General features: G+C 49.7%; 5 protein-coding genes across 5 annotated transcripts; 3 read left to right on the forward strand and 2 right to left on the reverse strand.

Annotated features, from left to right (window-relative positions):
- The first annotated feature begins 28 nt into the window (after positions 1 to 28).
- Positions 29 to 1381, forward strand: F4807DRAFT_242584 (uncharacterized protein). The gene is made up of 3 exons (XM_047994300.1): positions 29 to 441; positions 516 to 921; positions 981 to 1381. The coding sequence occupies exons 1-3, from the start codon at positions 234 to 236 to the stop codon at positions 1237 to 1239; spliced, it is 873 nt and encodes a 290-aa protein (XP_047850538.1). The 5' UTR covers positions 29 to 233; the 3' UTR covers positions 1240 to 1381.
- Positions 1382 to 1858: 477 nt separating this feature from the next.
- F4807DRAFT_242586 (uncharacterized protein) lies at positions 1859 to 3764 on the forward strand. The gene has a single exon (XM_047994301.1). It carries the CDS (start codon positions 1957 to 1959, stop codon positions 3583 to 3585), a length of 1629 nt encoding a protein of 542 aa, XP_047850539.1. The 5' UTR covers positions 1859 to 1956; the 3' UTR covers positions 3586 to 3764.
- A 3-nt stretch (positions 3765 to 3767) lies between these two features.
- Positions 3768 to 5687, reverse strand: F4807DRAFT_453640 (sugar transporter; the record flags this gene model as incomplete). The annotated part of the gene is made up of 5 exons (XM_048000487.1): positions 3768 to 3916; positions 4000 to 4487; positions 4562 to 4834; positions 4889 to 5129; positions 5186 to 5687. The coding sequence occupies 5 exons, from the start codon at positions 5685 to 5687 to the stop codon at positions 3768 to 3770; spliced, it is 1653 nt and encodes a 550-aa protein (XP_047850540.1).
- Positions 5688 to 6089: 402 nt separating this feature from the next.
- On the forward strand, positions 6090 to 8660 carry F4807DRAFT_440501 (glycoside hydrolase family 13 protein). The gene has a single exon (XM_047999306.1). It carries the CDS (start codon positions 6528 to 6530, stop codon positions 8499 to 8501), a length of 1974 nt encoding a protein of 657 aa, XP_047850541.1. The 5' UTR covers positions 6090 to 6527; the 3' UTR covers positions 8502 to 8660.
- Positions 8661 to 11388: 2728 nt separating this feature from the next.
- Positions 11389 to 12597, reverse strand: F4807DRAFT_440506 (uncharacterized protein). The gene is made up of 3 exons (XM_047999307.1): positions 12432 to 12597; positions 12217 to 12367; positions 11389 to 12129 (listed from the first exon to the last, which is right to left on the reverse strand). Exons 1-3 carry the CDS (start codon positions 12542 to 12544, stop codon positions 12085 to 12087), a joined length of 309 nt encoding a protein of 102 aa, XP_047850542.1. The 5' UTR covers positions 12545 to 12597; the 3' UTR covers positions 11389 to 12084.
- Between the last annotated feature and the right edge of the window lie 136 nt (positions 12598 to 12733).

Genomic DNA, 12733 nt, shown 5'->3' on the forward strand with positions numbered 1-12733 from the left:
AAGGTTATCGGTCATTGTTCAATAGCATCCCGTCCTAGGTAAATTTTTGGAGGGACCTTGCTTACAAAACATTTTCATTTTCATCATTTTCCCACATCCGCTCTGCAATTTCGCCCACACACGTTTCCCTTCTCGCAAACCTCATCTGTGACCCCGTGCGTTCTTTTTAGCCTCTTGCGCTTTTCTCTAGTCCTTTTCTAATTCTACACCTTCACGAGAAGTACGCCGGCGCCATGTATAGATCTGCTTTGCGGTCAACGCCGCGAGTCGCAAACCCTCTTAGACACACCACACTCTCAACCGGTGGACGGCGATTTGCCTCAACGACACCGCCAGCCAGTAAGAAGCGAAGTTGGAAGAGCGCGGCGGTAAGATGGGGTTTAGCTGCCGGTGCGGTGTATTGGTACAGCACAAGTGCGGTCTTCGCAGAAGAACCACTACGTACGGAAATCCTTACCCTGTATCCTCTCATATATGTATATATAAATTTAACTAACAGGTTTGGCGGCTAATAGCTAAAACAATACCACCGCCTCCCCAATTCTCGGACGAGGATCTCCCCACCGTGGAAGCCGTAGTCGCCCAAAAGCGCCGGCAGGCCGAAGAACGATTACGAAAAGCCCCGTCAACGCCCGAACCAGCAACAGCCAGTCTTTCCTCGGAAACATCATCTTCGGCACCTGTTAAGGATGTTGAGACAGATGCGCAAGCCCCTCCTCCCGAAGGTAGTCCCGAAGCGCTAGAGGAGGAGGCCGGCCAGCAGGGCGCGTTCAATCCCGAGACGGGCGAGATTAATTGGGACTGCCCGTGCTTAGGTGGCATGGCTCAGGGGCCTTGCGGCGAGGAGTTCAAGGCCGCGTTTAGCTGCTTCGTCTACTCTAAGGAGGAACCGAAGGGGATGGACTGCATCGACAAGTTCCAGTACGTCTTTGGAGACCCCCGTACTAACCTACGTGTTGTCCTAAGCTAATGCGTAATAGACATATGCAAGACTGCTTCCGACTTCACCCCGAGGTTTACGGAGAAGAATTAGACGAGGATGAAACTTCGGCGGAGGATGCCCCTGAAGCTTCAACGGAGACGGCGGTAGCTAAGACAACTACCCCGGAGGGAGGGAATGCCGCCTCGAAACCAGAGCAGACGACAGCTGCCTCTAAGGAATCTAAAAAGATAGACAAGGAGGTCGAGGCTGTAGCAAAGGAAACGGAAAAGCAGAATATTCCTCCGGCGCAGCCTTAGACGACTAGGCAGACATCAAGAATATCGCACGGCATCATCCGGCCTCACTTAATATGGAGAAACCCCCGGATCCGTGCAAACGTGCTCCAGGCTATCATTTGCGTTGTCGCGGCGCAAAACCCTTGTATATGTGTATTAGATGTATATTATAATGCGCGTGAGACGTCCATCCATGGATGGCAAGATAGACACTAACCAGCTCTTTACGATATCTCTAACCTCCCTGCCTTACCCATTACAGTAAAGCGGCAAATGTAGCACGGTGAAATCTGCTGTTCGACCACTTAGGGATGGTAGCTGATTCGCTGTGCCAGCAGTGGTTCGGCAGCTGAATGGCAAGCGTACCTTTGCTCAGGGGATCTCGGCCTTTTAGCTGCAGCATTTTCCCCTGCTGACGTATGGACCGGGGGCTTGGCCTGGGGTAGAGGGGTGATATAATAGGTGTCGACCATTGGTTCTACCCCACAGTCTCTCGAGCATGGACAGCATGGAATTAGATGCCTGGATGCTTGCAGGTACATGCGATGGGCCTTGCCCAGCTGCTAACCTCCGATTCCATGTCCAAATCTGCACCCTCAGACCCCTAGCACAAAGTGACAATACGAATAGTAGCCATAATTAAATTCTTGTCCTCGTTACAACCCTCATGGCCGACTTATCTACTATCCCGTCGTCTCAGATACGTCGTACCTCTTCTCGGCGCATCGCAAGTTGGACATGACAGCGTTACCCGCAGAAGAAGGCCGCCGGACTACAAAATCTTCCAGACCTTCCAGGCCTGCCGTTGCCGCTACTAGTGCTACCGCCACTTCTGAATCACATGCAACTCTGGCTAGAGAGAGCGACAAAGGCAACATAGCTCAACCGCGAGCGAAACGGGTGCAGGTTGCCCGTGCCTGCCAGCGATGCAGGAGGCTTCAGAAAGCGTGCAGCGACTCGCGACCGTGTCAGCGTTGCACGAGAGCCGGGCTTTCTGACGAATGCAGCGGGTTCGCAGTCCAGTCCCGGGCATTGTCTCAGAATCCGTCTTCGCAATTATTCAAATCTGCCGATGCCCCGGTCCGGATCTACGGGGCTGCAAATTCTTTTGATACCGCTCCGCGTCCGCTTTTTATCAATCTAGAACTACCTTCAAGCCCTCAGTCGTTCACCAGCTTCTCGAGAGAGTCGTTCGAGAAGAAAGCTGACTTATTACCTCCACAAGTCATCGACTATTGTTCCGGGCGCTTTTTTGAGCGTCTCGCGCCGACTATTCCCATCTTGACACCGGAATATGTCGCGAATCTCAGGACGCGAGCCCCCTCAGAGAGCGAGGCTTATTGTGTCCTACTTGGGCTATGCACTATGGTGACGCTACAGGTTGAGGATCCCCGGGACAAATATTTCGGACCGTTCGTCACAGCCGAGAACAATGCCGCGTATGGCTGGCTATTGCTCGAGGAGGCTTTGGCGGCGCATCGCCATCTAGCACGTAGATCGAATCCGTGTCTTGACTCCGTCCTGCTCGTATTCTTCATATATGCCTGCCACGCAAGCCTGTTCCACCACTCCCAAGCCTTCTTCTTCCTGCGCGAAGCCGCTACGCTTTTCATCTTAGTAAAGCCCGACACGATGGATAGCCTCTCGAGATCGCTATGCGAGCGGTTATTCTGGGTCTTGTTAGTTTCCGAAAGGTCTCACGCAATCCGCTACCGACGCCCCATCACACTCCAGGTCACGACCAACGGCTTCGGACTGTCGTTATCTAGCGACGAAGACCGCTCGCTTTGCGGATTCCGGTGTCTCGCTGCTCTCTTCCGAGGTTTGGATACGAGTTTCATAGCCCTGCTTAACCAAGAAACGGTGTCGCGCACGTTGGCCCACGATTCGCTCGACGACGTCGAAATATCCATAAACACGGCGCTGAATCACTCCTGCCCGTCTGACCTTCTCCCGACGCAGAAAGCCAACCTTAGGGTAACGCAACTGTGGCTCCGCATCGTCCTCTGGCAACTGCGTCTGCGTTTAGGACACCTCTCGGAGCAGAGCACGCAGAGCAGCCGTACCTATCACTATCCCCTCGACGTCGCGAAGGACCTGACGCTGTCGACTCGCGATTTACCTATACACAGCATCCAGGTGCACGGGGCCGGCATAACGGAAAAACTATTCGACATATCCTGCGCCGTCGTGAACGTCCTCGCTCGGGTACCCGTCAGGGTGACCAAGGCGGCGGCCGAGGATGATCTGAAGTACGTGAGGCGCTTAATATTGCAACTACCAGGTGGTGCGACGGTCTACGACGCATTGCTGCTCAAGCATATTCAGCAGACCTTACCAACCATGGCGGCGGCATTGGAGGTGTGATGTAGATATCCCAATCACCCTATTATAACGAATAATTTGAACAGAGGTCGGGTTCCTTTTATGCCAACTTGCAAGGCTTATAACAGAATATTGGGTTACAAAAGTGCAGGCGTTTCTAGATTAATCTTGACATGTACATGGTACATGTGCTGTAAATTACAATATACCTATCTTCAAGAAAATCACACTTCGTCTTTCTGTAGAACCTGCTCCGATGTCCTTTTTGGCTCGTCGCCTAAGTGATGTGAGAAAGGGTCTATCTTCGTCTCGGCGAACTTGCGCGCCGAAACCTGGTGCTCGAAAAGTAGATCTAGTTCCGCATACGTTCTTCCTGTAATGGGAAGTAAACAGTCAGTCCCTATTTTACGCTGTCATGGATCCTTAGAGACAGGGAGAGAAGAGAAGGGAGGGTACCTTTAGGTTCCGGTAAACGAAAGAACACCCAAATAGCGGATAGCAAACAAGATCCAGCCCAAAAATAAGCCGTCTTCGCGCCCCAATTCCACGCCGTCGACGAGAGCTGGTAGTTAGTCATCACATTTACGAAGATGTTACTCGCATTGTAACCGGCGCGTGCGAGGACGATCGTCTTGGCCTTGAGTCGCGTCGAAGACAGCTCCGAGATCAGCGAGTACGTGACCGGACCGACGGTAAAGTCGTATACGAACGTGAAAACGATTAGCATCGCGCCGATCGCCCACACGGCACCGTTGGAATTAGAAAAGGACAGGGAACCGACGATGACTAGGATGAGAAGCTGACAACAAATTCCGCCGAAGTGGATTGTTCGCCGACCGACGCGGGACATGAGGAACCAGGAGCCGGCCGTCCCCGCCATTCCCAGTGCGTATTGCGCCATGGAGAGGGAAAAGGAGCGGGATGCATCCATTCCGGCTTGGGTTCTGCAATAGGTTAGCACGAATATCGGCGTACCTCGCCGAATTTCATGTCACTGTGACAGTGGCTGTGACCTTACAGGAAGTACGCGAAGTAGCCCATCAGATTTTGGCCGCATAGTGTTTGCACAAGCCAGATGCCCATGACGATCTCCGTCCGCCTCAGGTCGACGCCCCTGAAACAATCTCGATAGGTAAGGCCGTCCTTCATCCTTTTCTCGAGATCGTTGGTATGCTCGATCATGGCGATAGTCTCGTCCGCGTTGAAACTCGGGTCGTTTCGCGATGTCAGTCTCAGAAGAGATGCTTTCGCAGCCTCTCGATTTCCGTGCCGGACATGCCACCACGGCGATCTATACGATCAGAGTATTAATCAGTAAGCCTCTAATCCCCCAAGGTTCACTCACTCGGGGGCGAAAATCAACCCTGCAAGAATGGGTACTGGCCAAACCCACTGCACTCCGAACGGAATCTTGTACGCCCAGTCGTCAGATCGACCCACCGATCCTTTGTTCACGGCCGCTGCGAAGAACTGGCCGATAACCCAGCACATATTGATAAAGGTGGTCAAGTACGGCCTAAGGACCATGGGAGCGACTTCAGAGGCGTAAGCCGGAGTAACGGACTGAAAGGCACCCCATGGAATGCCTAGGCGCCGTTAGATTTGCATATAGTCAATGATTGGCGTCCAGGTAACTACTTACCGCACAACACCTCGCCAACGACAAGGACTTGTATGTTAGGGGCGAAGAACAGGACGAAGACGAACATGATCATCAGGACTAGGGATGCGATGGTGGTCACCTTGTAACCGTACCGGTCCGAAGCCAAACCGGCGAATATAAGGCCGAGGATCTCGCCGGCGCGTGCGCCGTTGGACAACCCCGATTGCCACGCTGCTGAGACAGCCCATTTATTCTTCTTTGCGTCGTAGACCCCAAATTTCTTGTTGAACACTGGCGAGGCGTAGAGACTGCCCAACAGTGCGAGATCGTAACCTTCCATGATGAGCGTGGACGACAGCAAGACCGACCACGAGATCGCCTTCGGATAGAGCTTGATGGCTTTTAGAAGCGTCATCTGCTGCTCAGCAACTGCGGCATGCTTGGCATCCGACACTAGGGTCTCGTTATGAGCCACGTCTATGCCGTCGACGGGTTTATGACCCGTTTCGGTATCACGCACGTCTCGTTTTTCAGGTTCCATGTCGACGTTCCTTTAGCTGTGAGACGCTCAAGACTTGAAAGAGCTTCGAAGAGCTTGGCTATTCTAAGTGCTGGTATGAAATAGCTTGCTCGATCTGACCGACCAGAAACATCATGAGCAAAGGCATTACCGCAACTATTTATCAATTTTCTTCTTGCTAAGAACTTGATCTTGGAGTCTCTCTAGGCACCTTTAAACGAGAGAAAATAGGCCCGTCTAGCTCGACCACGGTCTAGCTCGGTGTGGGGATGCTAACCACGTTCATTTTATGCGGGGTGCAGCTGGGCGAGCTGGGGATGGTCTGAAGAGACCGGTAAACGACATAGGTAGTTCATGTTTAAGTGATGTTCTATCAATACTGTGCCTATATAGGCTACTTGCCTTTCAAGAATAGGTGCTATGCGAAACCATTAGGTTAGAACTTTAGCGAAACATCAAGTCAGGGAATCTGAATGAAACTGTCGGAGTTCTCGCATTTTGATTGGATATCTAGCTAAGGGACAGGGAGAGAAGGCGGAAGAAGGCGGAGCATGGCGGAGTCGAGAATGACTATCGGGGTCGGCACAGGTCGACACGGGCCTCTATATTCTCTTGGCAAACAACACCATTCTATCGTCGGGGTATCGTCATTCTACATGGTAGATGATTACTACGTAGGATCACATGCGGTGCCATGCCACTAACTTAGACGCGGATCCTATTTCGAGAGAACTTGACCCGATGATGTGGACTTCGAATCAAGTACGATACTGGGTCTTCGATCATGCCCAGAAGAGCCCCATGGCCGGCCACGATCATATCAGTCGTATCAATCGTGTAGAAGACGCCTCGGGTCAATGAATGACCGAATTGACTTCTTGTTCCTGCCTTATCAAGGGCTTTCTGGTCCCAGCAGATCAGCAGCCACATATACACACAAACATAAACATCATGAATGGCCTTTACCGCGAGAATGGTTGGTTCGGCAAAGAGCCGTGGTGGAAAGATGCTACATTCTACCAAGTCTATCCGGCGAGCTTCAAAGACTCCGATGGAGATGGCTGGGGGGATATCCCTGGCCTTATCTCTAAAATCGATTATCTTCATAAGCTCGGTGTCGACGTCGTGTGGTTATCGCCGGTTTTCGAGAGCCCGCAAGCCGATATGGGCTACGACGTGTCGGACTACCAGAAAATCTACGCGCCGTACGGAACCATTGACGACGTCGATGCACTTATAGAAGCGTGTCATTCCAGAGATATGAAGTTGATCCTTGACCTGGTAGTGAACCATACTTCTGTCGAGCACGAATGGTTCAAGGAATCCCGATCGTCGAAGACCAACCCGAAGAGGGATTGGTACATCTGGAAACCGGCGCGGTACGACGCGCAGGGCCAGCGGATCCCGCCGACAAACTGGCGAGGGTATTTCGCTAGTTCTACCTGGACTTGGGACGAAAATACCGAGGAATATTACCTGCATCTCTATGCGCCCGAGCAGCCAGACCTTAACTGGGAATCGGAAGCGTGCCGGGAAGCGATATACGAGAACACCATGCGATTTTGGCTCGAACGCGGCGCGGATGGGTTCAGGATTGATACCGTCAATAAATACAGCAAGCGCACCGAATATATCGATGCGCCGGTCACCGATTCGAACTCGTCGTGTCAACCAGCGCCGGAAATGTGGTGCAATGGGCCGCGGATCCACGAGTTTATTCACGAGATGCGGGCTAAGGCGCTCGAACCATACGGAGCGGTCTCCGTCGGCGAGCTATCGAATACGCCACACCCCAGCCAGGTCTTGCCGTACGTGTCGGCGGCGGCCGGGGAACTTGATATGGTTTTCGAGTTTTCCATGATTCGCTTGGGAACCGGTGGCATGTTCGGCCCAAAATACATATATGTGCCGTTCACTCTGCCGCAGATGAAAGCCATCGTAGCGAAATGGCAGACTTTTATCGAAGGCACTGACGGGTGGACGACCGTATTCTGCGAGAACCACGATAATGGGCGGGCGGTGAGCCGATTTGGCGACTGCTCAACCCCTGAGCTGTGGCGAGCAAGCGCAAAAACTCTCGCGCTATGGCAAGCGACATTGACGGGGACGCTTTTTCTCTACCAGGGCCAGGAAATCGGCATGACGAATATGCCGGCTACGTGGGGCATCGACGAATACAAGGACGTAGAAAGCCTCAATTTCTACACCGAGGCGTTGGCCTCGGGGGACGAGAAGGCAATCGTAGACACAATGCACGGTCTACGCATCCTAGCCCGCGATCACTCGCGAATTCCGTTTCAGTGGGACGACTCTCCTAATGCAGGATTCGCGGACGAAGGTGTGAAGACGTGGATGCGAGTCCACGACGACTATCAAGAAATCAACGCCGCGAAGCAAATGGTAGATCCGGATTCGATCTTGAATTTTTATAGACAGATCCTACAACTGCGGAAGGAATATAAGGATCTATTTGTCTTTGGGACATTTCGATTGTTGAAAGCCGAAGACGAGGCGATCTTCGCGTATGTAAAGGAGAGTTCCCTTACGATTCAGGATACGCGACTGCGGACGAACGGCTGTACTTCCAACGGCCATGTGGGAAAGAAAAGAGCTGCATTGGTCGTTCTAAATTTTTCAAATAGTGATCAAGACTGCTTAGATGTTAGGGGCATGCTAGGCTGTGGTGTTGGAGACATCGCAAGACTTCTAGTTAGTACGCGACATGAGCTTCATGGGCTTCGTGAGTTTGATGGTGAGGGGGGGAAGCTTAGGAGTGATACCGTGCTATCAACTTTGAAACCGTGGGAAGGACGTGTTTATGTCAACTTTAACTAGATCTTCTGTCTAGAGTGATATCCTAAGCAACAATTGAGAATAAGACAGAAGTAGCAACATTGAAAGAAAGAGAATTACATTTGAGTAACACATGTGACTTACCCAGTTACCCCGTATTCTGTACAGATAAATGCAAATCCGATGAAATATGTTCCAAAAGGGAAACCAGATTGCGTGCATATGCATCTAAGTGAAGCCCCTCAGCCCCTCTATTTTCTCGATTTTAGTGGATATAGTGGATATATGCAGGTAGATGGAGCCGTGAATCAATACGTCATTTGACCGTACGCAGCCAAAGGACCGGGGGTGGCAGCTACAACTCGTCACGATCATTCGTTCATATAGCGACTTCTGAGATTTCAACCCACTATCGCCTCGTTTTTTTCTTCCATATTTTCACCAATATATTGGCCCATAACCCACATCCGCCCGACTCTGACCACAAACTTGTCTCCCCCCCAATATCCTATACTAAGAAAGGCATTTTACCATTTGATCCCTTTCAACATTACCCATACCTACCTACCACACAATACACATCAAGAGTAGGTCAAATCCTATCCACCGTTCTCGAAGCACAAAAAGGAAGAATGGAGACAGGTCTAGATCCCCATAACTAACAGGAGACAGTGTCGTACGCCGCCGCAGCTGCATCTGGACCCAAGCAGACGCCCGAAGAGGTACGCAACTCCACTTCAGAATCACTATCTCAACTATACTCTCCACATCAAACTCTTCTCTTTTTTTGCGAAACCTCTTTCGCAAACTCGCTCCCAGATAGACACACGATTGCCGGGCTAACCTTGGTTTTCTCGTAGGCTGCTGCTCCTCAACCCCCCGAGATTGTCTCTTCCGAATCAGCAAGCACCGCATCACTCGTTGATGTCGACACACCCTCGGTCCGCACAGTACCGTCAGATTTTATGGAACAGGACGTCACCACCGAGACGCAAGCTAATCGTCAAGAGCTAGAAGATGCGGCTGAGCGCGCTCGCGCCGAGGCCCATCTCGCCAAGAAGAAGGGTGCTGGAAGAGTGCGCAAAGCAGACAGCTTCCTCACTCAGTGGTTTAGCGATCTAAGCGACAACGCCACCACCGCTATAGTCGTCTCTAACTTGACTGCTGTTATCGGACTCAGTGCATACTTAGGCTATAAGGCCTGGGGTCTATATGAGCGTGGACGCCTAGGTTGGAAACCCATCGGCCTTGGTGTCGGTATTCTAGGTGGTGTGGGTCTCATAGAAGGAGTCCTAGGAGGGTAAGAACCTCTTATATTCGCATGTCCAAAACTGCGTCACGCCGGGAAAACTAACAGGTCGCAGGTACCTCTACAAGGGAAAGAAGAAGCAGTCGTAGATGACTTTATACCACCATGTCATTTATTCTAACCGATAGTCTTCACGCGTTATGAGGTTAAGGGGTGGCGATTACGGCAACACAAGGTTCTCTGCTCATAGTTTCTTCCAGCCAAGTCGTGTTTAATACGACTTCTGTTACCAGACTGGATTGCATTCCATAATTATTCTCCCGCAGACTCCTTACGTCCTATATCAAGTGTGCTTAACCCCAGGATTTTATCCGTTTCTGTGGCTGGTGGCTGAGTTGATATGAGGCTTTCACCTTACCAAATTCATTCCCGTTGGTGATGCACTAACCAGGGGTCATTTAAGCCTCATTTTGGATATCCGGTACGATAGGGGGTAGGAGCTGTTTCAAGTTCTTTTATTCCCTTTTGTTTTGGACCTTGAAATGGAAATAATAAGTTCGTAGTCTGCCTTTGCGCTTCACGAAAGCAAGACGGGTCCAATCTCTACCATCAGATATTGGATAAACGTGTAACCAATTTCTGGTTGAGTCGGATGTCTTGAAAGTTCATTAGACATGAGACTGAAGTTTTACACGTTTATCCTATGGAAAATGTATGCTCAAGTCATCAGGACCAACTCATTGAAGACATCAGGCTGATATTATGTTTATGCTTCTAGGATTAATTCAGGTTATTTGACGCCTAAATATTGGTGTGGTGAGACGAAGCACTTGACCAAGTTCTATTCCGCTTGTAACTCGACGCAAGTGAAAGGGGTAGTGGGATGAGTAAGAGAGCGCGTCAAAATTACCATACTTGAAAGTATGGTCATTGCTATGTCGACCATATGCTCGTTCTGGGATTTTTTCTAGAAGTATAGTTAGGTACGTATCTAACTACCTACCTAGGCCTCAGTCCACCTAGCCTGCCATATTTTCGACCTATTGGGAGGTGAAGGCTGGTGGGTGATTGAGTCTAAGACAGAGACAATATTAGAAACATCTAGAGAATTGAACTGAACGCAAAAACGTGATTCGATTCTAAGGCGACTTTCTGATATATCACCACCCGTATTAGATATACATCTGCAACTTGTTCCGTAGAATCATACCTATCTCCTCAAATGGCTATTGGTAGATAAGTAGGTACCTACGTAACCTCATGAACTGGAAAGTATGTCTATGAAACTCCACGGATATCTCACAATTTCGTAATTTGAGATATAATATAGGTAGGTACGTAACGGACAGTTACAATATTTCTGGGTGTGGTTTCTAGCATAAGTATTGATTTAGTGATTATGAGTTCAAGGATAGTAAGTAGGTGTTTCGGTTATGATCCATTAATCCCCGGGCTTGGGGTTTAATACCTAGTGATTCACTTAATGGATAGGAGAAATAGAAGCTGTAATATCTCAACGGCATGATGGTAAGAATTGATAGGTTGATATCGCTGTATAGTAATTACGTTTCATGCGAAGCCTACTGTCAGCAACAAATCGGCACCTGTATCATTGGTGTACAATATGGACGATCTCTTCAATAACTCGACTAGTCAAGCAACTCGCAGTACCTAGGGAATGAATTGAATATTCTATAGTATGTTCACACTACGGTTTGTTTGAGTCTGCGACAGAGAATCTATATCATAAAAACACTACTTTTGTTCAAGAAGATCTTCTCGGCGTCTCACGGGCTAACAGATCAGCCAAATAGAAAATGGCTCGTTGAATGGTAATCGTCTGTAAACAAGGATTGGGAAGTAGAATATCAGTACTTGACCTAGAGGCAACGCCAGCCAGTCAAACCTCGGCCTATGTAGGTTACTAGTAATTTGATATATTATACCTTTTGAATCTGGTTTGCGAATATTTCCGGCTACAGGTACATCATGATCTAATTACCGCATGATTGATTTGCCGTTATACGAGGTAGTTGGATGAAGGATTGTGAGTCGCATCCTTCATGAAAAGAAGGTGTGCACTGATCACTTTAACTATGACATGCCAACAGTTGACGGAATAACTTATTGTGTCGATGTATGCATAGCTAGTGATTAGGAAGCAACTCGCATTACTTTTCCAGATTCGGCGTTATGAAGTAGAGCTTGTTAACCCGGGCAGCAGACAAGTAAAATACGCCCCCGGAGACATGTGGCCGGTACCGGTCCGGCCGGATCCCTCGTGCTACATGATATCCGATTGAACGTAGAGAGTCGAGTCGAGATTCAATATTTGATAGCACCCGCAGTCCGGATGAAGTTGAAGTGACAACCCACTTAGCCCCGTAGCTGTGGGTTGCAAAAAGTCGGGAATTGCACCGACTATTTATGGTCAATGCATGTCGGGGATAAGGGAAGAGGGTTTCAAAAAGGGGTAAAGGATTAGTAGATGGCATAACCCGTACGTACCTGCACAGCAGATCCGTAACCTAGATGCACCAACATCGACACTAACACAATCCATGACATCCACCCAGCTACAACCTCGGTTCTATACACCGAATTATAGCCAGGGACAGTGCGTTGTCGATCCCGGCCACGTTTCTCAATTTGACAATGTCTAGGAAGTCAACCTCGCCGTGTCGGGAATAAACCGCACATAGAAGTGACTGAAATCATCATACCTATTATCAACACATAGCGGTTTAACATTACAACGAAAGCTACCACAGGACGATATATACAACAGTATACATATTACTAAAAGATAGCTTGACGGCATGCAGGGCAGGTTCATATATCCAGGGTCGTATTGCGGCTTTAGCAGGGGGTAGATGGGTCAAATACTGTGGCCAATCCCACTTTGGAGTAAATCCTTCCCGTGGTTATTCCCGAATAGATCCCTAGAGGCTTCGTCGGGAATAACGTTGAAAACTGACGGGCCTGGCATATCCTACTACCTGACGTAGTATCACAAGACACGCAC

Source organism: Annulohypoxylon truncatum, assembly GCF_022578515.1.
Source record: "Annulohypoxylon truncatum strain CBS 140777 unplaced genomic scaffold F4807scaffold_37, whole genome shotgun sequence".
Lineage (NCBI taxonomy): Eukaryota > Fungi > Ascomycota > Sordariomycetes > Xylariales > Hypoxylaceae > Annulohypoxylon > Annulohypoxylon truncatum.